This window comes from Bufo bufo, chromosome 6 (assembly GCF_905171765.1).
Source record: "Bufo bufo chromosome 6, aBufBuf1.1, whole genome shotgun sequence".
NCBI lineage: Eukaryota > Metazoa > Chordata > Amphibia > Anura > Bufonidae > Bufo > Bufo bufo.
The window spans coordinates 48,545,559-48,570,243 of NC_053394.1; the positions used below are offsets into that span (position 1 = coordinate 48,545,559).

Sequence of the window (24,685 nt, forward strand, 5' to 3'; positions counted from 1 at the left end):
AAATGGGAAAAGTTGTCTTTTGCCAAGATATTTCTCTCACCCAGCATGAGTATATGTAAAAAGACACCCCAAAACACATTGCCCAACTTCTCCTGAATACGGCGATACCACATGTGTGACACTTTTTTGCAGCCTAGGTGGGCAAAGGGGCCCACATTCCAAAGAGCACCTTTAGGATTTCACAGGTCATTTACCTACTTACCACACTTTAGGGCCCCTGGAAAATGCCAGGGCAGTATAACTACCCCACAAGTGACCCCATTTTGGAAAGAAGACACCCCAAGGTATTCCGTGAGGGGCATGGCGAGTTCCTAGAATTTTTTATTTTTTGTCACAAGTTAGTGGAAAATGATGATTTTTTTTTTTTTCTTACAAAGTCTCATATTCCACTAACTTGTGCCAAAAAATAAAAACTTCCATGAACTCACTATGCCCATCAGCGAATACCTTGGGGTGTCTTCTTTCCAAAATGGGGTCACTTGTGGGGTAGTTATACTGCCCTGGCATTCTAGGGGCCCAAATGTGTGGTAAGGAGTTTGAAATCAAATTCTGTAAAAAATGATCAGTGAAATCCGAAAGGTGCTCTTTGGAATATGGGCCCCTTTGCCCACCTAGGCTGCAAAAAAAGTGTCACACATGTGGTATCTCCGTATTCAGGAGAAGTTGGGGAATGTGTTTTGGGGTGTCATTTTACATATACCCATGCTGGTGAGAGAAATATCTTGGCAAAAGACAACTTTTCCCATTTTTTTATACAAAGTTGGCATTTGACCAAGATATTTATCTCACCCAGCATGGGTATATGTAAAATGACACCCCAAAACACATTCCCCAACTTCTCCTGAATACGGAGATACCACATGTGTGACACTTTTTTGCAGCCTAGGTGGGCAAAGGGGCCCACATTCCAACGAGCACCTTTCGGATTTGACTGGCCATTTTTTACAGAATTTGATTTCAAACTCCTTACCACACATTTGGGCCCCTAGAATGCCAGGGCAGTATAACTACCCCACAAGTGACCCCATTTTGGAAAGAAGACACCCCAAGGTATTCCGTGAGGGGCATGGCGAGTTCCTAGAATTTTTTATTTTTTGTCACAAGTTAGTGGAAAATGATGATTTTTTTTATTTATTTTTTTTCTTACAAAGTCTCATATTCCACTAACTTGTGACAAAAAATAAAAACTTCCATGAACTCACTATGCCCATCAGCGAATACCTTGGGGTGTCTTCTTTCCAAAATGGGGTCACTTGTGGGGTAGTTATACTGCCCTGACATTCTAGGGGCCCAAATGTGTGGTAAGGAGTTTGAAATCAAATTCTGTAAAAAATGGCCAGTGAAATCCGAAAGGTGCTCGTTGGAATGTGGGCCCCTTTGCCCACCTAGGCTGCAAAAAAGTGTCACACATGTGGTATCTCCGTATTCAGGAGAAGTTGGGGAATGTGTTTTGGGGTGTCATTTTACATATACCCATGCTGGGTGAGATAAATATCTTGGTCAAATGCCAACTTTGTATAAAAAAATGGGAAAAGTTGTCTTTTGCCAAGATATTTCTCTCACCCAAATAAAAAGTTCTATGAACTCACTATACCCATCAGCGAATACCTTAGGGTGTCTACTTTCTGAAATGGGGTCATTTGTGGGGTGTTTGTACTGTCTGGCCATTGTAGAACCTCAGGAAACATGACAGGTGCTCAGAAAGTCAGAGCTGCTTCAAAAAGCGGAAATTCACATTTTTGTACCATAGTTTGTAAACGCTATAACTTTTACCCAAACCATTTTTTTTTTACCCAAACATTTTTTTTTTATCAAAGACATGTAGAACAATAAATTTAGAGCAAAATTTATATATGGATCTCGTTATTTTTGCAAAATTTTACAACTGAAAGTGAAAAAATGTCATTTTTTTGCAAAAAAAATAGTTAAATTTCGATTAATAACAAAAAAAGTAAAAATGTCAGCAGCAATGAAATACCACCAAATGAAAGCTCTATTAGTGAGAAGAAAAGGAGGTTCATTTAGGTGGTAAGTTGCATGACCGAGCAATAAACGGTGAAAGTAGTGTAGGTCAGAAGTGTAAAAAGTGGCCTGGTCTTTCAGGGTGTTTAAGCTAGGGGGGCTGAGGTGGTTAAATAGTTTTGCACTAAGTCCAATCTCTAGCACTCAGGTACTGAATATAATGATTTCCTAGTTATGTTTAGCAATCCAATAAGGGCATTCTTCCTTGTGGCCGGCAAACTCTCTGCTACATTATTTGATGTAGGATGCTCTCCTGAAGTATTTAGGTTCACTATGTCCCAGAAGGCGTTTAGTGAAAAAGGATAATTCTGCGCACTAATCATCCAGTTGTGTCCAGGTACCTTTAAGTTCCTCCCGGTCACTGGTGCTTGTTAAGTCCCTTGGCTAGACTCAGCTCTAATCTTCACTAGACTTGCTTTATATTCAGACATAGACTCACTTGTCTGTGCTCGGCTGCTGTGACTACTTGGTCTGTCCTCTCCAGGCTTGATCAGTGCCCAGAGGAAAGAAAGGCAGCTACATCTTGGACTGAGCCTGCTCTCCTCCTCCATACACTTCCTTCTCCTCTCACAACTAACTTCAACTTCCCCTAACTTTATTAGCAAACCCCTGGCTATATATAATATGTGGCACCAGCACCACCTAGGGGCGAATAGATGTAATGACAATTCCAGCCTAATATTAAGAACTACAATACATTTAAATACATTAAATAAGACAGTTAGCAGCAAAAGTTTAAAGTGCCCACATATAGCACATAGTGAGACACGGCACATGGGCCGCTGATAACACAGAAATCTGTAAAGGAAAGATTGCTGAAAAAGACCAATTGAAAAAATGATTTGTACATGACTTATAAACAGAGTAGGGAGTAGATTTTATGTATTACACTGCAATCATATATGTTTCTATTCTATAAATTTATATAGATAATACAATCAACCCTTTATTTTCCATCACAGATCAAACAAATGGAGACCGACGAAGCCAAGCTCAGACACGATGTCCAAGATGCGAAAGACCAAAATGAACTGCTGGAGTTCAGGATCCTAGAGCTGGAAGTATGTGTCAGACATTGTAATCTTTATAACTGAGGTTTCCAAATCTCCTACATTTATGCTGAACCTTGGATCGTTTGAAATATTTGGAGAAATCATTGTGACATTGTCAATACTTGTATTCGTGACTTACTGTATATCTAACCCAATGACTTTTCATGGATGCGTTAAATATCTGTCTAGGAATGAGAATCATGTGACCATGCTTTATAATGAGATTTCTTCAAGGGGTCATCTCATGAAAACAACCACTTGTTACATAGTTGTTAGGTTGGAAAAAAAACTAAAGTCCATCAGGTCCAACCTGTAATCCTGCTATATCGATCCATGGAGCAAATCCCTGGATCAATGTCCATTTTCCTTTTAAAAAGGGGTTGGGCCAAAGAGAAAGGGTGTGTAGAACAAGATTTCTATACATTGTCATAAGCCTCAATGTCATTTTGAATTAAAAAGTCATCTAAACCTTTTTTGAAGCCATCTCCTGTATTTGCTGTGACCAGCTCCTGTGGCAGGCTATTGCGGGAGTCGTTCTTACAGAGTGGCTTTCAACCTGGAATCTTACAGGGCTTCTTGATTGGGGAACCCTCCTGGGTTATGTCATTACGGTCTAATCGGGCATATGGGGTATAAATCAATTTTTTTTTTAGACAACCACTTCAAAGTAAGTGGTGCCCATTATGGCTAGTGCTCACGCTCTTGCTCATAACCACTGCCCGCACCTCCCTTTCTGTCTTGAGTGATGGCTCCTTTGCTGTCTGACGTCACTGATTCCATCTCTGAAATCCCCTGCATACAACGTGCAATAACAGGATTACTCTCCTGGCTGTTTGCATTGATTTCACTGCTGGAATCATCAACGTCGGATAGCAAAGGGGCCATTAATTAAGACTGAGGGGGAGGCACAGGGATTATGTCCGAAAGCTGGAGCATTTGCTGCAATGGGGACCATCCAATTGGTCTTAATTGCATATTGATTAAAACTTTGAATTATGTGTAGTTAAACCATGATACATATTAATAAAGGTATGTTTGTCCCTTACTAGAGATGAGCGAATCTATTCGTTCCGAACAAAATTTTCTACAATTGCCCTGGAAACTGGTATATAACATCCTCTAATCCTCTAAAACACAGATTTTTTTAATGAAAAGCTCTAAATCTTAAAAAAAATTAATTCATTTTCCCTCGCCCGCCCCCTCGGTATGATACAGCATCAGGTGTAGCTGTATCTACTTTTACGGTTTCCATCGCAAACTGACTGCAATTAACTCCTGCCTGGTGATGACAGAAAACTAATGATTGCTTATGCGCTGGACGCCGTTTTACAAGATTCGTCAAAATCGAACCTAAAATGATTCGGGTTTGATTCGGTGCCTAAAAAATCCGAGATTTGGAACGAATCTCCAAATCTTCAAATGGATTCGCTCATCTCTGTCCCTTACCCGGCATTGTAATTAGTTCTATGGTGCAAATAGCTCTGATAGTTTCCCTTTAAAGGGGTATTCCGGCTGTGACAAGTTATCTCCTAGCCACAGAATAGGGGATAACTGTTAGATCAGTGGGACTCACGTAGAGATAAATGAAGTAGCAGGAGTGGCAGTGGGCATGCCCAACCTCCTGCTCCGTTTATTCCAGGGAGCCCTGTTCTTGTGATCCCGGTGGTAGGACTCTCACTGATCTAATAGTTACAACTGGAATACCCCTTTAATGTGAGCCTGATGATTATTACCATTCCAATGTAGTATAAACCATACCTAGCACTAAAGGAGTGCTCCCCTTTTAGCAAAAAAAAGCCTATCCGTATTATAATAAGAATTTGTGCAGTTTTCTAATATGCTTTCCGTACCAATTCCTCAACAATTTTTCAAGATCTCTGCTTGCTGTAACTCAACAGGAACCTTCACTGCTTATATTCTGAGCTTGAAAACCTGGCCCTGTCTTGTGCCGATCATGCACGCGCGCTGCTTATTTCACGATTTCCTGTGAGATCATCCTGTAACCATGATGGATTTTGCATCCTCTGGAAAAGAGCAATGAAGGCAACTATTCAATCACTGTCAGCAGGGATCTTGATAACCGTGATACACAAAATATATTAGACATTTGCAGAACATTTCTTTATAGAATAAACGAGTTTCATTTGCTAACACCGGAATACTTCTTCTTTAAAATGGATATATATACATGAATTTGTTTAGACAGTAAACTAAATATCTTTTACTTTCAGGAAAGAGAAAGGAGGTCCCCCAACATTAATTTCCACCTCATCCCCTTTCCGGAAGGGAAGAGCCCCCTCCAGGTTTATTGTGAAGCTGAAGGGGTGACGGTAAATGAAGTCTCTTCTGTTATTATAGGATGAAGGACATAAAATGTATCCATTAAAATGAAGGTTGTGTCCACTTCCTCTTAGGACATCATTGTTTGCGAGCTGATGAAGAAGCTGGACATTCTAGGGGATAACGCCGTAAGTGTATGTCTACTTTCTAAACTGCATGTCCTAGCTGTGTCTATTGTCTCCATGGCAGATGTGCATACCACAAAGTATCGGGCTGCGCTTCTAATAAATGTCGCTATTTATTGTAAAAGGAGAACAATCGCTATAGGTAAGGTGCTGGTGTGTGCAGCCTAAGGCTACCCGCGCACAGTGCAGACTTGTCTGCACAATATCCCCATGAAATCCGCACCAAAACCACATAAAAACGGCACCGAAATCTGCACTACTTATTATGGCTTCGGTACTTTGGTTTTCGGTAATTTGTTGATTTGGGGACAATTTGATGGGAGGAAAATCTGTTGGCCGAATGAGCAATCTGCATGTTAAAGGCTATGGACACCTTCGGAGGTAATTTTATATTTATGATTGCATTTTACTTATTTTTGGCTAAAAATCATTTTTTCAATTGACCTTCATTAAAAATATTGAGCTGTTCTGTCCCAAAGGGTTAACTGTTTTTCTAGCTGTGGGAATCATACTTTCACTTTGTGCCGCTAATAAACTTTACTACTAAGAGGTCATAAACACTTATTTAAGACACATTATTATCAGTAAGGTAAGAACCGAGCTGTAATGATTGTTTATAAGGTCAGAGATCAGAGATAAGGAGTCCGTCTGCTCCTGGTCTGACGGAATAGACAGAAAATACAAAGGGTGCTACTAGGGCATCTCAGCTCTGTACAGAAAAAAGGATGCCATATTTGTAATAAAGACCATTTAAAAACTATTTCTAGCTCAAAATGAGTACAATGCAATAATAAAAAATTGCCCCCAAAGGGGTACATTACCTTGAAAGAGGCCCTGTCACCTACCCTGAAATGTCTGTTTTAGTAATTATTTGCATTGCATATGTTATATTAATTCTGGAGCATCTATTCTTATGACTCTATATTATGCCATTCCTCTATTATTACTTTTAGATGTTTGTGAATGAATTGCCAACAGTCTGGGTGTCACCAGTTAGAGGTGTGTCCTTCACAGCCTAAGTCTACTTTCACACTGGCGTTTTGGCTTTCCGTTAGCGAGATCCGTTCAGGGCTCTCACCAGCGGTCCAAAACGGATCAGTTTTGCCCTAATGCATTCTGAATGGAAAAGGATCCACTCAGAACGCATCAGTTTGCCTCCGATCAGTCTCCATTCCGCTCTGGAGGCGGACACCAAAATGCTGTCTGCCTGACGAAGCGGAGCCAAACGGATCAGTCCTGGGAAACAATGTAACTCAATGGGGATAGATCCATTTTCTCTGACACAATTTGACACAATAGAAAACGGATCCGTCCCCCATTGACTTTCAATGGTGTTCAAGACGGATCCGTCATGGCTATATAGAAGACATAATACAACCGGATCCGTTCATGACGGATGCATGCGGTTGTATTATTGTAACTGAAGCGTTTTTGCAGATCCATGACGGATCCTCAAAAAACGCTAGTGTGAAAGTATCCTAACCGTATCCAATCAGTACTGTCATGGTCAGACACTCCCCAAATAATAACACCCGAATGGACCTTTATTTCAATGGACCTTTGTTGAATAACAAAGGAATGGCTCATTCCTATCATATCGGGAGTTACTTGAACAGACATGTCAGGAGAGGGGACAGGTCCTCTTTAAAGGGGTTATCTTCACGGGGAAATTATTGTTACTGTATGTAGTATTATGTGCTGAACTATTAACTAAATGGCTAGTCATGTAATCCAAGGATGGGCCATGTACCCCAGAGCTACTGTATATCTATATTTGTTAGTGTCCTTCCACTAATAAAAGGGGTCCTGAGCAGGAAAACGTCCTGTATGATGTCCATATGCACTAACAGATTATGTGGGAAGCGGGAAGCTGACGTTGGTCATGCAGAGTAGTATTAGCCGCTGGTTATTTAAATGGTCGGCCATGTATAATAAGTACATACTCTTTGTTAGCAGCTTTTAGTGGTCCTTAACTTTAACAAAAAAAATAAAAAAATAAAAAGAGGTCCAGGCAGGAGCGAGTTCTATATAATGTCCATATGTCATCCTGGTCAGAAGTTCTCTAAAACCGTGGCCTTGCATTACATTGAATTAGTTGGTGTCATTGTTTTTGCAGTGTATGGCAATGCAGCATGCTTTGCTTTGTTCTATAGCTTTTATGTTGTTTAGTTTTATGCTTAAAGGATCATTTTACCGAAAATAAAACAAAAATCTAATTATAAGTGGAGTTCAGTGATTTAAAATTAGGATCCATCTTAATACTTAAGATATATGAACACATATTTTTTTTATGAAAACATATTTATTATGATTAACATAGGCCAATGTATGAACCTGTCCTGAAATCATTGATGCTATATTTGGAGAATGCTCCACCCAGAAAAAGTAGTTTTCATTGAACTCCACTCAAAAGGGTTTGTCCGGGATTAAAGAAAAAAACTTTTGTCTGTAGACTGTGTCTGGTACGGCAAATACTTGAATGGGGCGAAGCTGCAATACCAAACACCGACCATGGATGAAACTTTCTAGCGCCATACAGCTGCTTTAGAGGCCATGGACACCTTAAAGGGGTTGTGGCAAGCACCTCACCTATCTCCGGCGTTCCTATAGAGAATGAATAGAGCTGCAGTGTGCATGCCGCTCCATCAGAACAGGGGAACTGGACCCCCATTCTTGTGATCGGTGGGGGTCCTGTGGTCAGCTGGTTATCCTCTATACTGTGGAAAGGGGATGACTTAAAAACTACCCCTTTAACATGGAGAAAATTATTTTTACATGTAAATTTGAGTAATAAAGAAAATTGCACTGTTGTACAGGGTCGGACTGGGGTGCCTAGGGCCCACCAGTAAAATTCATTGTGGGGGCCCACTGTACAGCTACATGCAAATATCACCTGCTCACACAGCGGCAGACATCAGCAAGACACTCAAGATGATTGATTATGGGGTCCATGCAGTTACTTCAATAAGGCAGGTCCTTGGGGAAAGAGGATACAGGCCGGCCTGCCTCTGTACGTAGACATCATCTCAGCCATCTGGTGCATCTATAATAAACTGGGTAGTTTGTTAAATTATCTACCCCATTTTTATATGAACATAAGCTGGTTGAGATTCTGTAAACTGCCCATCCATATGTAGTAAAGTCAGTTTACTGTATCATGTAGCACTTGTGCAGAAGGTGGGAGACTTTTGGCCCATCTTTGCTCAGGGCCCACCAGGGTATTTACCTGTTCCCCTGTAGGCCAATCCAGGCCTACTGTTGTTGTGCATAATCTTTATTCTTTTCATTAATTTTTGGACCCCCTGATTTGTAATTTGTAGCCTGCTCCTAGTTACAGACTTTTCTAATGTGGACATGTCCCTCCCAGTAATACATATTGAGATGCAAGGAGAAAAAAAGGGAGCGCTTCTAATTCAGTGGATGGAGAACACAGGTATCTATATTGGAATTTCCAATATACTTTACCTGTGTCCTCTATCCTTCTTTTTTCTCCTGGCATCTGGATATCCTGCCTGGCCAGGGACCAGCATCTGAAGTGGAGCATATTACATGCTTGCATAGCGTTGCTCCTCTAGCACAACTTAGACAGGTGAGCACCTTTCTTCATCCAGAAGTACTCCCTATGTGCGCTCTTCCTTCTTCATTATTCACAGTAATGCATATTGGATCTGTGTGTCCAGGATGCTTCTGTCTTCCCCTTGCAAACTGCCTTGTGTTTGCTTTTCTCACTATTTACAGCCAGTGTGTGCTGCCCTCCATGGACACTTAACCCCATTCCACACTCTGATCTGCCTTGTACAACCTCCTCCTCCTACCTGCTGCTATCTCTAACACTGATAAATGGTAGGAGAACAGAGATAGCCATCAGAAACAGGAGACGTGCTCTGACAGATTTATGTCACAGATTTATGTCAGCAGCACCAGCAGCTAGGTGAAGGACACGCTCAATGTAGAAGCAAAATTGTAGATTTTTAATTTTAAAAAAAACAACTATTTAACAAGTTGCTTAATTTTGCATTTAGGAATCAAATGAACAACAAATCAACGTACAGGTGTCCATAGCCTTGAATACTATTGTTTCTCATAATCATACTGTAGGTGGGATGATTCTTCAGTAAAAAATAACATGTTTCTAACCACTATAATGTACTTTGTGTGCAGAACTTGACCAATGAAGAGCAGGTGGTTATAATTCAAGCTAGAACGGTCCTAAACTTGGCTGAAAAGGTAAATAACTTTTTAGGGTACTGTCACACTTGCGGCAGAGAATTCCTGCAGGCAGTTCCGGCAGGCAATCTGGACGCAATCGGATGCATTTGTGAGACGGATCCGGATGTGGATCCGTCTCACAAATGCATCGCAATACCGGATCCGGTTGTCATCTGGAAAAACGGATCCGGTATTAATTTTTTTCACAGATTTAATGGTCTGCGCATGCGCAGATGGAAAGAACGGATATCTTTTGCCGGTACACTTAGGGCCGGATCCGGCATCAATGCATTTCAATGGAAATTAATGCCGGATCCGGCATTCTGGCAAGTGTTCAGGATTTTTGGCCACAGAGAAAAGTGCAGCATGCTACAGTATTTTCTCTGGCCAAAAAACGTAAGAGGGACTGAACTGATGCATCCTGAATGGATTGCTCTCCATTCAGAATGCATTAGGATAAAACTGATAATTTTTTTTCCGGTATTGAGCCCCGAGGACGGAACTCAATACCAGAAAACAAAAACGCTAGTGTGAAAGTAGCATAACACCAGTTCTTTCAAGAGATCTATATACTGCATGTTAGAGAGGAGCGGATGAATTCTACTGATTTGGAATTTGTCCCCAATTTCTTGTGATGCATTTAAATCTGTTCAGTCTGTGTTTTTTCATATGATTTTCCCCTGATGGTTGCCTCAGACTTTTCAATTAATGCTTTTTCAAGGAAAGGCTTTGCATACCTTTCGATTTCTGGGAAAGATGTTCAAATTAGCTTTTAACACTAAACCTATCTGATGCCAGTAGAGGTAACCTATGCTAATTTGCATATCTTTTTCCCAGAAATGCAGAGCAGTATTGGCTAGACTACAGTGCTACTCATGCATACTAGGTGGTCTCCCTAATAAGAAAGAGCACCCCCAAGACCCCAAAAAAGGCCACTCAGTTAACTAAAGCAATTTTCTCATGAGAAACTTAATTTTCTTGTCCTTTTAGAAGGAGAACTGACTTGCACATCTCTTTCCAATGGAGTATTGTGTGCATCTCTGTCTCTCTTGATCTTTAATAGTACTTTTAATTTGGGTAGGATCAATTTGTATCCAATTTTTTTATTATTATTATTTGGCAAACTACAAATGAAATTAATTTCAAGACATTTTCTCATCTCTATTACATGCCCATCTTCTGAGTTGGCTGTAATGTTTATTCTCTTCTTTTAGTGGCTCCAGCAAATAGAGGTGACAGAGTCTGCTTTACAGCAGAAGATGGTGGACATTGAACATGAGAAAGTAAGAGATGTGGTTTTGAAATTACGGATGTTAAGGTGCAGACTGGTTCTTCTTCTACAATTGTCCTTCATTATTGCTTTATGATATAGGAACTGTTTACCAGACAGAAGGGATATTTGGATGAAGAACTTGACTTCAGGAAACAATCATTGGATCAGGCTCACAAGGTACCTGCTAAATGTTTAAATCATAATTTTGTCTGGAAATGTTGCTTGTGTTAGTGTTAACAGCTTAAACACATGTAACACTTTATATTACTATCACAACTAGTGGCTTTTTGATTTAAAGGGACCCGTGAAGCAGCTGTATTAACCACAGTACTGCATGAATAGTACACTTGACGCTGAGTTCAGATCAGTCATTTTTATCTCCGTACTCACTCTCGTTGCCTCATTGTGCACCCACACACCAGCCATGTAATATATAGAGAAGACCGCTCTTGGAGTCCTCTCCATTGTGTGAGCATGTTCTGAACACTGGGTGTTATCATTCCCACTTATCAAAACGGCATATCTATAAACAATCTGCTACTGTCAGCACTGATTGGACAGCATGAGCCTGTACAGGGACACACCCCTAACTGGTAACACCCAATTGTAAAAATGTATTGATACATTTCATTGGGGAATACCAGAGGAATGACACAATCTAGAGTTCTAAGAAAAGATGCCTCCGAATTGTTATTCACAGGGAATACAAGTATCTACTGAAATACATAAGTCCATAGGGGCAGGCAGCTGTTCCTTAAAGGGGTTATCCCGGATTTTGATATTTATTGCCTATCATCAGGATAGGTTATCCCGGCACCCCCGCCAATCAGTTGCTCTGTGCCCTCTGAGGCTTTTTTTCTAGGCCAGTGATGTCACCGTTCATCAGTTACATGGCTTAGGCACAGCTCAGTCTCATTCAGGTGAATGGCCTGAGCTTCAGTACCAAGCACACCGCTATCTAATGGACCACACTGTGCTTGGCAAGCTACACACGCGGAGACCACAGCACTCACAGTTGGACACCCCAACTCCCTATCTGATATTGATGACCTATCCTGAGAATAGGCCATCAGTAATAAAATCCCAGAAAACACCTTTAAATATCAATGTACTGTAAGGGATCACTTTCTCTCAGGGGGTCGTAATCACAGACTTCTCCTCTGACAATGGGGTTCAGGTCCAAAAGATGCTTTATTTTGGCACTTCAGCACCATCACACACATAAATATCGAAAATAAACACCTGCCCGTCTGGGCTCTAACTAACACAGTAGTTTTCCCTGACTCACCTCTAAGCACAGGTTTACACACGGGGTCACAGGCTCCAAGCCTTAGATATACACCCCTTCCAGGACTTTTACTGTACACCTCGCCACAATACATTGGCTAATATTGTCATTTCTATTCCAGTATTGACTAGTTTGAATTTCAAAAGTGCCGCTGAACAACTGACCCTCTAAAAAATTGGTTGTTTATTGTGTGATTGGTCATAGTAATTCTATGACTGGTCACATGCTGGCGGAGATCCCACCTGGCAAAGGATGTCTTACAGGCAATTCTACCCTCCAGATTAGCTCCCCTCCAGAAGGAAACACACAGAAGGAAAGAAGATGGTCAGCACACTGCTCGCTGTTGAAGCAGCACGCGGACCTTCTTCTTCTTTCCTTCTGTGTATCTGGCTGCGAGTCAGCCCCTCTGGCACCCAACCAGAAGATTCAGTAAGCCTGCTGGAAGTGACATACCACCAATTACAGTGTTGTGCCTTTGCACAACCAGTTGAGGTAAGCCTCTACTCTACCAGCTTTTCACGTAACCCTATGGTCCTTCACACAAGCGTTTCTCCTCTCTCTCTCTTCTCCAGAAGGAAATGCCACCTATAGGTACTGTAAATCAGTGCATGACCCATTAAAGTTAGTGACCAACCCATTACTATAATTTATTATTAAAGCAACATTTATTCCATGGTGCTGTACATATGATAAGGGGTGTGCATACATAAAGCAAAACAAATACAATAAAAATGAACAAGACAAGTTACAAACTAGTACAGAAGGAGAGAGGACTCTGCCTGCGTGGGCTTACAATCTACAAGGTATAGAGGAAGGACACAGTAGATGAGGGTAAAGCTGGTCAAGGTGGTATAGCAGCAGGGCCACTGGTTGTAGACTTGTTTGAAGAGGTAGGTTTTCAGATTTCTTTTGGAGATTTCCACAGTAGTTGACAGTCTAATATTTTTGGGGGGAGAGTTCAAGAGCATGGGGGATGCACGAAAAAATTTTTGGAGGCGATTGTGGGAAGAGGAGATAAGAGGAGAATAAAGGAGTAGGTCTTGTAAGCGTCAGAGATTATGTGTGGGACAGAACTGGAATATCAGGTCACAGATGTATGCAGGGCACAGGTTGTGGACAGTCTTGTATGTCATAGTTAGTGTTTTGTGCTGGATTCTCCGGGTAACGGGAAGCCAGTGAAGGTACTGGCAGAGAGAAGAGACAGATGAGTAACGGGGGAGCGGTGGATTAGTGGGCAGCAGAGTTAAAGGTAGATTGGAGGGGTGAGAGACTGCTATTGGGAAGGCTGCAGAGAAGGATGTTACAGTAATATAGGCGGGAGATGATGAGGGCATGTACAAGCATTTTTGCAGACTCCCAGTTGAGAAATGTGCAGATCCGAGGGATATTATTGAGTTCAAGGTGGAAGGGCTTGGATGTGTGATTTGAAGGACCAAGCAGAATCAAACAAAGGTTACTTCAAAGCAGTGAACTTGTGGGACCAGGAAGAGCATGCAGCCTTTGACTGTGATAGATATGTCTGTTGGAGGCTGAGAGATATGGTGGAAAAATAATAAATTCCATTTCCTCCATGTTAAGTTTTAGAAAACAAGAGGAGAAGAAGAAGGATATAGCAGATAGACATTGTGGAACTCTGGATAGTAAGGAGGTAGTAAGTGAGATCTGAGCCTAGGAACATTTTGGCCAAACCATAGACTCCTCTAAAGGTATTACCCATAGGTAGCATTATAGGGATAGTTTTCTTCCTTTTTGAGGAGAGGTAACTTTCAGTCATAGTGGAAAACAACAACATTTTACATAGGATTTAAATGCCTCAAACACTGGCAAGTGGTCAGCCAACCAACACTTTAACTCCTTCAGGACCTCCACCGTACATGTACGGCAGAAGTCCGGTCTTTAAACATGGTGCCCGCTCGCATGTGCAGTGGGCGACATAGCCGCCAGGTTTCTGCTATTTAAAATAGTAGACACCTGGTGCACATGTATGCGATCAGCCTACAGATGCCGTAGTCAAATTTGACCACGGCATCAGAGCAGTCCGGAAGCGGAAGCCTCACACTTCCTCTCCGGTAATAACGTTCCCCAGCTATGTTCGGGGAACCTGTTACCATTGCTCTAATAGACCGAAGCCTCAAGCAGGCTTCAAAGTCTATTAGATGAATATACCAATACAGGCCACTAGGTGGCAGCACTGTATTGTTATATCGAAATTTAAGTGTTCAATGATGGCTATATAGCCATCAATGAACAAAATGGGCAATCTAATCATTGTCAGCTATAGTCACCCACGGTGACTAAAAAAGTAAAAAAAAATAGTTTTTACAAATAAAAAAAATAAATATAAAAGTTAAAATCACCCCCCTTTGCTTAAAATAAAAATACTTAACCAATAAAATAATAAACATCATGGGCATCGCTGAGTGCAAAAATGCCCATACAATAAAATATAACAATATTAACCACCTCAGCCCCCAGTGCTTAAACACCCTGAAAGACCAGGCCACTTTTTACACTTCTGACCTACACTACTTTCACCGTTTATTGCTCGGTCATGCAACTTACCACCCAAATGAATTTTACCTCCTTTTCTTCTCACTAATAGAGCTTTCGTTTGGTGGTATTTCATTGCTGCTGACATTTTTACTTTTTTTGTTATTAATCGAAATTTAACGATTTTTTTGCAAAAAAATGACATTTTTCACTTTCAGTTGTAAAATTTTGCAAAAAAAAACGAGATCCATATATAAATTTTGCTCTAAATTTATTGTTCTACATGTCTTTGATAAAAAAAAATGTTTGAGTAAAAAAAAAATGGTTTGGGTAAAAGTTATAGCGTTTAGAAACTATGGTACAAAAATGTGAATTTCCGCTTTTTGAAGCAGCTCTGACTTTCTGAGCACCTGTCATGTTTCCTGAGGTTCTACAATGCCCAGACAGTACAAACACCCCACAAATGACCCCATTTCGGAAAGTACACACCCTAAGGTATTCGCTGATGGGCATAGTGAGTTCATAGAACTTTTTATTTTTTGTCACAAGTTAGCGGAAAATGATGATTTTTTATTTTTTTTTTCTTACAAAGTCTCATATTCCACTAACTTGTGACAAAAAATAAAAAGTTTTATGAACTCACTATGCCCATCACGAAATACCTTGGAGTCTCTTCTTTCCAAAATGGGGTCACTTGTGGGGTAGTTATACTGCCCTGGCATTCTAGGGGCCCAAATGTGTGGTAAGGAGTTTGAAATCAAATTCTGTAAAAACTGACCAGTGAAATCCGAAAGGTGCTCTTTGGAATATGGGCCCCTTTGCCCACCTAGGCTGCAAAAAAGTGTCACACATGTGGTATCGCCGTATTCAGGAGAAGTTGGGGAATGTGTTTTGGGGTGTCATTTTACATATACCCATGCTGGGTGAGAGAAATATCTTGGCAAAAGACAACTTTTCCCATTTTTTTATACAAAGTTGGCATTTGACCAAGATATTTATCTCACCCAGCATGGGTATATGCAAAATGACACCCCAAAACACATTCTACAACTTCTCCTGAATACGGAGATACCACATGTGTGACACTTTTTTGCAGCCTAGGTGGGCAAAGGGGCCCAAATTCCTTTTAGGAAGGCATTTTTAGACATTTGGATACCAGACTTCTTCTCACGCTTTGGGGCCCCTAAAATGCCAGGGCAGTATATATACCCCACATGTGACCCTATTTTGGAAAGAAGACACCCCAAGGTATTCAATGAGGGGCATGGCGAGTTCATAGAAAAAATAAAATTTGGGCACAAGTTAGCGGAAATTGATTTTTTTGATTTTTTTTCTCACAAAGTCTCCCTTTCCGCTAACTTGGGACAAAAATTTCAATCTTTCATGGACTCAATAAGCCCCTCAGCGAATACCTTGGGGTGTCTTCTTTCCAAAATGGTGTTATTTGTGGGGTGTTTGTACTGCCCTGGCATTTGAGGGTCTCCGCAATCATTACATGTATGGTCAGCATTAGGAGTTTCTGCTATTCTCCTTATATTGAGCATACGGGTAATGAGATTTTTTTTTTCCGTTCAGCCTCTGGGCTGAAAGAAAAAAATGAACGGCACAGATTTCTTCATTCGCATCGATCAATGTGGATGAAAAAATCTCTGCCAGAAAAAGAAAAAGGAGGGGAAAGGCGTCTGCCAGGACATAGGAGCTCCGCCCAACATCCATACCCACTTAGCTCGTATGCCCTGGCAAACCAGATTTCTCCATTCACATCAATCGATGTGGATGAATAAATCCTTGCCGGGATTTTTTTTTTTTTATATATACAAAGTGTTTGCCAAAGCATAGGAACACCGCCACCTCCTCAGCTCATATGCCTCGGCAAACGTATCTTTTACTGCAGAGGAGAAATCTCGTCTTGCAGCGCCGCATACACCGACTTGTGTGTAATCTGACAGCAGCGCAATGCTTCTGTCCGAATGCACATCAGTGCTGCAGCTAGTCGATCGGTTGGTCCACCTGGAAGGTAAAAAAAAAAAAAAGAAAAAACCAGGCCGCAACACAATAATTTTATTAACTTTGGAAGAGAACATATTAACTTTAACTTTTTGAACTAAACATTAACCTTTTTGCTTACTGGTGTTTTTTTTTTTTTTGTTTGTTTTTACCTTTATAGAACAAACCTCTCCTTCCCCATGGGACAATGTGCAAAGCGCAAATCGCCCAAAGATGTGGCGAAGTACGTTTTGCACTTTATCCCGGGTGAAAGGAGAGGTTTGCAGCAGCTGTGAGAGAAAGGGCCCTAATAGCCCTGTGTGCCTGTCCTGGTGAGATGTGATCCCTATGCTAGGTGTACCTGTGTGTGGTACTTCCGGAAACACTCTCCTAAGCATAGGGCAGGGTGGTCCGGACAGTCAGGACAGAAATAGCGGGTGTCACGCCTTATTCCACTCCTGCTACAGACGCGACATTTTTTTCGGGGTGGCGGTTGGGTTGAGGTACCAGCAACGACACTGGGGAAATGTCGCTCGTGTAGACGGCTAACTACACTGGTGGATGGGGCCACGGAACCTCCTGGATAAAGGAGGTTCTCGATGATCTCTTCCTGGAATTTGAGGAAGGATCGTGTTCTCCCAGCCTTACTGTAGAGAACAAAACTATTATACAGCGCCAATTGAATTAAATATACAGACACCTTCTTATACCAGCGTCTGGTTCTGCAGGAAACTAAATAGGGAGCCAGCATCTGGTCATTGAAGTCCACCCCTCCCATGAGCGCATTATAGTCGTGGACACAGAGGGGCTTTTCAATGACACGGGTTGCCCTTTCAATTTGGATTGTCGTGTCTGCGTGAATGGAGGAGAGCATGTAAACGTCACGCTTGTCTCTCCATTTCACCGCGAGCAGTTCTTCGTTACACAAGGCAGCCCTCTCCCCCCTTGCAAGACGGGTGGTTACAAGCCGTTGGGGGAAGCCCACGCGACTAGTTCGCGCGGTGCCACAGGCGCAAATCCGTTCTATAAACAAATGCCTAAAGAGGGCCACACTTGTGTAAAAATTGTCCACATAAAGATGGTACCCCTTGCCGAATAAGGGTGACACCAAGTCCCAGACTGTCTTCCCACTGCTCCCCAGGTAGTCAGGGCAACCGACCGGCTCCAGGGTCTGATCTTTTCCCTCATAGATCCGAAATTTGTGGGTATAGCCTGTGGCCCTTTCACAGAGCTTATACAATTTGACCCCATACCGGGCACGCTTGCTTGGGATGTATTGTTTGAAGCCAAGGCGCCCGGTAAAATGTATTAGGGACTCGTCTACGCAGATGTTTTGCTCAGGGGTATACAAATCTGCAAATTTCTGGTTGAAATGGTCTATGAGGGGCCGAATTTTGTGGAGCCGGTCAAAAGCTGGGTGGCCTCTGGGACGGGAGGTGGTGTTGTCGCTAAAGTGCAGGAAACGGAGGATGGCCTCAAATCGTGCCCTGGACATAGCAGCAGAGAACATGGGCATGTGATGAATCGGGTTCGTGGACCAATATGACCGCAATTCATGCTTTTTGGTTAGACCCATGTTGAGGAGAAGGCCCAGAAAAATTTTAAGTTCGGAAACTTGGACTGGTTTCCACCGGAAAGGCTGGGCATAAAAGCTTCCCGGGTTTGCGGTTATAAATTGTGTGGCATACCGGTTTGTCTCTGCCACGACTAAGTCCAAGAGCTCCGCAGTCAAGAACAGCTCAAAAAATCCCAGGGCCGTACTGATCTGAGCCGTCTCAACCCGAACTCCAGACTGGGCGGTGAAAGGGGGGAACTAATGGTGCGGCTGAAGTTGGTGACTGCCAATCAGGGTTTGCCAGCACCTCAGGGACTCTAGGGGGTCTACGGGCCTGTCTGTGCGGTGGCTGCGACGGGGTAACTAGTGCACGTGCCACCGTACCAGCTTCAACTGCCCTTCTGGTGCTCGCTACTTCACCATGTTGTACGGCAGTGCTGGTACTAGGTCCAGGGAGGACTGCGCTGCTGGTGTATGCCTCACCACGTGATCCGGCAGCGACAGCCCCACTCTGCTGCTCTTGAAACGGATCCTGCACAACCTGTGGTCTAGCGACACGGGGCCGGGTACGCCTGGTGCTGCCAGGGACCTCCACCTCCTCGTCCGAACTTTGGGTCAGAGAGCCACTGCTTTCTACAGGTTCATATTCTGACCCGCTAGATTCGTCAGATGAGGGTTCCCATTCCTCATCCGACTGGGTCAGAATCCTGTAGGCCTCTTCAGAAGAATACCCCCTGTTTGACATTTTGGACTACTAAATTTAGGGGTATTCCCTGAGACTACCCAAGAAAAAAAGCAAGCCTGTCTTACAAAGGGGAGGCTAGCGAAGTACCGGAGGCTGCTGCGGTTGATAAAAAATATCAAAACTGATTTTTTTATCGCCGCAGAGCGTGTAAAGTGAATGTGCAGTGATCAAAAAAAAAAATTTTTTTGTCACTGCGGTGGGGCGGGCGTGGGTGAACGCACGTGTGGGCGACCGATCAGGCCTGATCGGGCAAACACTGCGTTTTGGGTGGAGGGCGAGCTAAGGTGACACTAATACTATTATAGATCTGACCGTGATCAGTTTTGATCACTTACAGATACTATAAAAGTACAAATGCTGATTAGCGATACGCTAAACAGCGAATAAAAGTGACTGCGGTGCGGTGGGCTGGGCGCTAACTGATCCCTAAACTACCTAACCAAGGGGCCTAAACTATCCTAAAACCTAACAGCCAATACTAGTGAAAAAAAAAAGTGTCAGTTTACACTGATCACTTTTTGTCTTTCACTAAGTGATTGACAGGGGGCGATCAAGGGGTTAATTTGGATGATGGGGGTGATGGATGGTGATCAGGGGCTAAGAGTAGTGTTTTGTGTGTACTCACAGTGATGTCTGCTCCTCTGCTGGATCCAACCGACGAAAAGGACCAGCAGAGAAGCAGAGAAGCCATATAACAGATCATATTTACTAATATGATCTGTTATCTGGCTTGTGATTCGATTTTTTAAAAATCAGCAACGTGCCAGCGACGATCATTGGCTGGCAGGTTGCTGATGCAATAGTCCTTTAACTTTTGCCGGCCCGCGATGCGCATGCGCGTCCAGGAGGAATGAAACAACCACCTCCAGGACGCGTCTGTGCGTACAGCGGTCCGGAGGTGGTTAATGGCATGCGGCAAATGGCGTAACAAGAAAAAAATAAAAACAGCCAATTTGCCATTTTTTGTCACTTCAACTACCCAATATTTGTTTTTTATAAAAAGTGATCAAAAAAGTCACACACTTCTTATTGGTATCACTGAAAAGTACAGATCGCCCTGCAAAAAATGAGCTCTCACACAACCCCATACACATAAATACAAAAAATTTATAGGAGTCAGAATATTGTGATAAAATGTTTTTTTCTCAAAGGTTTTAATTTTCTCTTCAATATTACCGTATTTTTCGCCCTATAAGACGCACCTAGGTTTTAGAGGAGGACAATAAGGAAAAAATATTTTTCATTACACCTTAGGTCAGACCACCAATGTTAATCAGACCTCAGCTGACAGCCCCAATCAGACCCCCAATGTTAAGACCCCAATAAGACCTCAAATCAGACCCCCAATAAGACCTCAGCTCAAACCCCAATGTAAATGACTCCCAATCAGACCTCTGATAACAGCCCCATGCCTCTCATCACCCCCCATATTCAGCCCTTATGCCTCTCATCAGCCCCCATAATCAGCCCTTATGCCTTATGCCCCCATTATGCCTCCAGCAGCCCCCATTATGCCTCCAGCAGCCCCATGTTTAATAAAATAAAAAAACACTTACCTCTCCTGCTCCTGGACGCCAGGGCCGGACTAGGGATAAAAACCAGCCCTGGAAAAAGTTGCACACCAGCCCCACAGCTTTGCGTCATTATTTACTTGTTTATAAAAGGGGAAAGCATTCATTTTAAAACACGTGTGTAAACACGAATATGAACTTTGCCCCACGATAGCTCTTTTGTAGAACCCCCATTGTTCATATTATCACAGTAGACCAGCTTTTCCCAACCAGGATGCCTCCAGCTGTTGCAAAACTACAACTCTCAGCATGCCCAGACAGCGTTTGGCTGTCAGGGTATGCTGGGAAATGTAGTTTTGCAACAGCTAGAGGCATCCTGGTAGGGAAACACTACAGTAGACCATTATCCCATCAAATTGGGTCAGAACTAAGAATAATCAAAGAACTGTACTTTAAAGTAGAGGTGGGATGAATCAAATTTTTTTTAGAATCCGAATCCGAAAAGGTTCTCGAATCTCTCGAATCTTTCGAATCTCGAATCCTACGAATCCTGTACTTAAGAATTGTGTGAACGGTGTAAGAAACAAAGTGATCCAAACTCAATATTCTTTTAATATGAAAAAATAAAGAGTCCTTTTTTTTACAAATTTTGGAAATACAGGGTAATACAGCGCACATACCTCTTACATCCAGTGAAGTCTCTTTGACGTAGATGTTCTCTTTCCTCATCTTCTCCTTTCAGACCTTCAGATCAGACCATCAATTTTCAGCCATTTTTCGTCTCTGCAGTTTGACAAAAAAAATCTTAGTTTACTACTTTTCCATCATTCTCGCATCTTTTGGACAAATCATCCTACTACCCCCAATACTGTGCCGCTGTGCTCCCCAATATAATACTGCAGAAACAGATAAACCCCCTGATAATACTAGTACCACACAGAGCCCCCCATATAAAATATCCCTTATTTGTGGCCTTAGTAGATGCCCCCATAGTGCCCCCCAATAATGTGCCAGTAAAAAGGGACCCCCATAATGCCCCCCAATAATGTGCCAGTAAGTGTCCCCATAGATGCCCCCCCACATGTCCCAGTATCATAGTGCCATCTCCCCCCAATGTGCCAGTATCAAGTACCAAACCCCCCCATGTGCCAGTATCAAGTACCAAACCCCCCCATGTGCCAGTATCAAGTGCCTCTCTCCTCCCCCCATGTCCCAGTATCATAGTGCCATCTCGTCCCCCCCCCTAAAAAAAGTGCCAGTATCAAGTGCCTCTTTCCTCCCCCCTGTGCCAGTATCATAGTGCCATCTCCCCCCCAATGTGCCAGTATCATAGTGCCATCTCCCCCCCCAATGTGCCAGTATCAAGTGCCTCTCTCCTTACCACCCACCCGATCCATGTGCCAGTATCATAGTGCCATCTCCCCCCCATGTGTCAGTATTAAGTGCCTCTCTCCTCCCCCCACATGTGCCAATATCATAGTGCCATCTCCCCCCAATGTGCCAGTATCATAGTGCCATCTCCCCGCCCCCAATGTGCCAGTATCAAGTGCCTCTCTCCTTCCCACCCACCCACTCCATGTGCCAGTATCATAGTGCCATCTCCCCCCCCCCATGTGCCAGTATTAAGTGCCTCTCTCCTTTCCCCCCCCCCCACATGTGTCAATATCATAGTGCCATCTCCCCCCTCCAAATGTGCCATTATCAAGTGCCTCTCTCCTTCCCGCCCACCCACCCACCATGTGCCAGTATCATAGTGCCAAATTCCCCCATGTGCCAGTATCAACTGCCTCAGTCCTCCCCCCCATGTCCCAGTATCATAGTGCCATCTCCCCCCCCCCCAATGTGCCAGTATCATAGTGCCATCTCCCCCCCAATGTGCCAGTATTAAGTGCCTCTCTCCTTCCCCCCCCCCACATGTGCCAGTATCATAGTGCCATCTCCCCCCTCTAAATGTGTCAGTATCAAGTGCCTCTCTCCTTCCCACCCACCCACCATGTGCCAGTATCATAGTGCCATCTCCCCCCCCCCAATGTACCAGTACCAAGTGCCTCTCTCCTTCCCACCCACCCCCCCATGTGCCAGTATCATAGTGCCAACTCCCCCCCCCACATGTGCCAGTATCATAGTGCCATATCCCCCCCTCCAAATGTGCCAGTATCAAGTGCCTCTCTCCTTCCCACCCACCCCCCCATGTGCCAGTATCATAGTGCCATCTGGACGCCGCTGCTCCTCACCGCCCGCGATCATCTTCCTCCTGCTGTCGGTTGTGCTGTGATCTGACGTGCACAGCGTGAGGTCACAGAGTGCCCTCAAGCTGTGCACAGCCTTCACAGCCGACAGCCCAGGACCAGGAAGCGGTGAGTACAAAGCCTTCTCCGTTTCCTGGTCCTCCGGTACTAATGAGCGCTTCCATAATGGAAGCGCTCATTAGTATTCGCCCCATAAGACGCAGGGGCGTCTTATGGGGTGAAAAATACGGTAAAACGCAAGAAAAATTATACAAGTATGGTATCGTTGTAACCGTACTGACCTGGAGAATGAAGATAAGAGGTCAATTTCACCACATAGTGTACAGTGTAAAAAAAAAACAACTTTGTCAGAATTGTGTTTTTTTCCGCAAATCTACCCCATTTGGATTTTTTTTTACGCTTCCCACTACATGGTATGCAATCGTAGATGGAAGCATTAGAAAGTACAACTTGCCCAGCAGAAAAAGTAAGTCCTCATGAGGCTATGTGAACGGAAAAATAAAAAAGTTAGGACTATGGGAAGGCGGGGAGTGAAAAACCAAACCGCAAAAATGGAAAATCGCAGGGTCCTCTAAGGGTTAAAATAGTGAATTATATCATTCATGTATGCCGTCAAGGAAACTAAAGGAAGGTTTTGGTCTTTACTTAGCACATCTTGGAGCTAGAAGCCATGTTATTTGACGCCTTGCAGCAAGAGTCTGGAGCCAAGATGTCTCAGCTTCTTTCAGAGGAAGAACAGGATAAGCTGAAGTTTGCAGTGGAACAGTGGAAACGACAGGTCATGAGCGAGCTCCGAGAAAGAGACGCACAAATCCTGCGGGAACGAATGGAGATAATTCAACATGCACAGCAGGTACAACACTGTCCATAATAATCATATGATAAGTAGCTGCAGAATTAACATACAATAGGAAGAGCAGGTGCAGGCACCCAAGGGATTTTACTCAATGGAAGCCCTACAGTCTGGTAAACTGTCCAATGTTCTAAAACAAAAAAATTAACAATAGAGAGTCGCCAGCAACTTCTATCAGGGCTGTGCATTTGCAATCAGTACAGTCAGTCAAGGCTAGGCAATAACAAAGCTCCTAGACTTTAAATCTCCATGTGCCATACATTTCCAGAGCTAGTGCTATGTCCTTAAAGGGGTATTCCAGGAATTTATTATTGATGGCTTATCCTCAGCTGTGTCCATATTGTAGTGGTCAGAGCTGGTTACTGCAGCTCCCATTCACTTCAATGGAAGCAGCGCTGCAGTAACTAGCTCCGACCACTACCCAACGGACGGCCCTGTGCTGACTAATGTCACTGGAGATACTGCACAGGTGTCGGACCACCACTGATCAGATATTGATGGCCTATGCTGAGGATAGGACATCAATAGTAAAATTCTGGAATACCCCTTTATTCTCTAGTGCCATAAATGTAAGGGCATATCATTACAGCTGACACCCTTCTGCAACAACCAGGATTGGAGATAACACTTATCCCAGCTGTGTCACTTCTTACATACTGCAGATGGAAACGGGTAGTGGGTAGCACTGGTGCCGTGCAGCACTGGGGTCTTGGGTTCGAATCCGACCAAGGACAATATCTGCATAGAGTTTCTATGTTTTCCCTGTGCTTGTGTGGGTTTCCTACGGGTTCTCTGGTTTCCTCCCACACTCCAAAGACATATTGATAGGGAACTTAGATTGTGCACCCCACTGGGGACAGCGAGAGATAATGTCTGTACAGTGCTGCGGAATATGTCAGTGCTATATAAGGGCTCTTTCACACCTGCGTTCTTGTCTTCCGGCATAGAGTTCCGTCGTCGGGGCTCTATGCCGGAAGAATCCTGATC

The 24,685-nt window shown here is 43.2% G+C and overlaps 1 protein-coding gene across 18 annotated transcripts in view; it reads left to right on the forward strand.

Moving 5' to 3' along the window:
* Window positions 1-24,685, forward strand: part of JAKMIP3 (Janus kinase and microtubule interacting protein 3) — a 114,526-nt gene that overhangs the window by 82,464 nt on the left and 7,377 nt on the right. For 8 of the 18 annotated variants that reach the window (XM_040435486.1, XM_040435492.1, XM_040435490.1 and 5 more), the window contains 7 exons: window positions 2,985-3,083; window positions 5,306-5,404; window positions 5,489-5,542; window positions 9,701-9,766; window positions 10,963-11,031; window positions 11,121-11,198; window positions 23,495-23,698. In XM_040435486.1, coding sequence (XP_040291420.1) covers window positions 2,985-3,083; window positions 5,306-5,404; window positions 5,489-5,542; window positions 9,701-9,766; window positions 10,963-11,031; window positions 11,121-11,198; window positions 23,495-23,698 — 669 coding nt within the window. Of the gene's footprint in view, window positions 1-2,984; window positions 3,084-5,305; window positions 5,405-5,488; window positions 5,549-9,700; window positions 9,767-10,962; window positions 11,032-11,120; window positions 11,199-23,494; window positions 23,699-24,685 lie in introns of all 18 variants that reach the window. The other 10 variants (XM_040435485.1, XM_040435488.1, XM_040435487.1 and 7 more) reach the window with 4 other exon arrangements.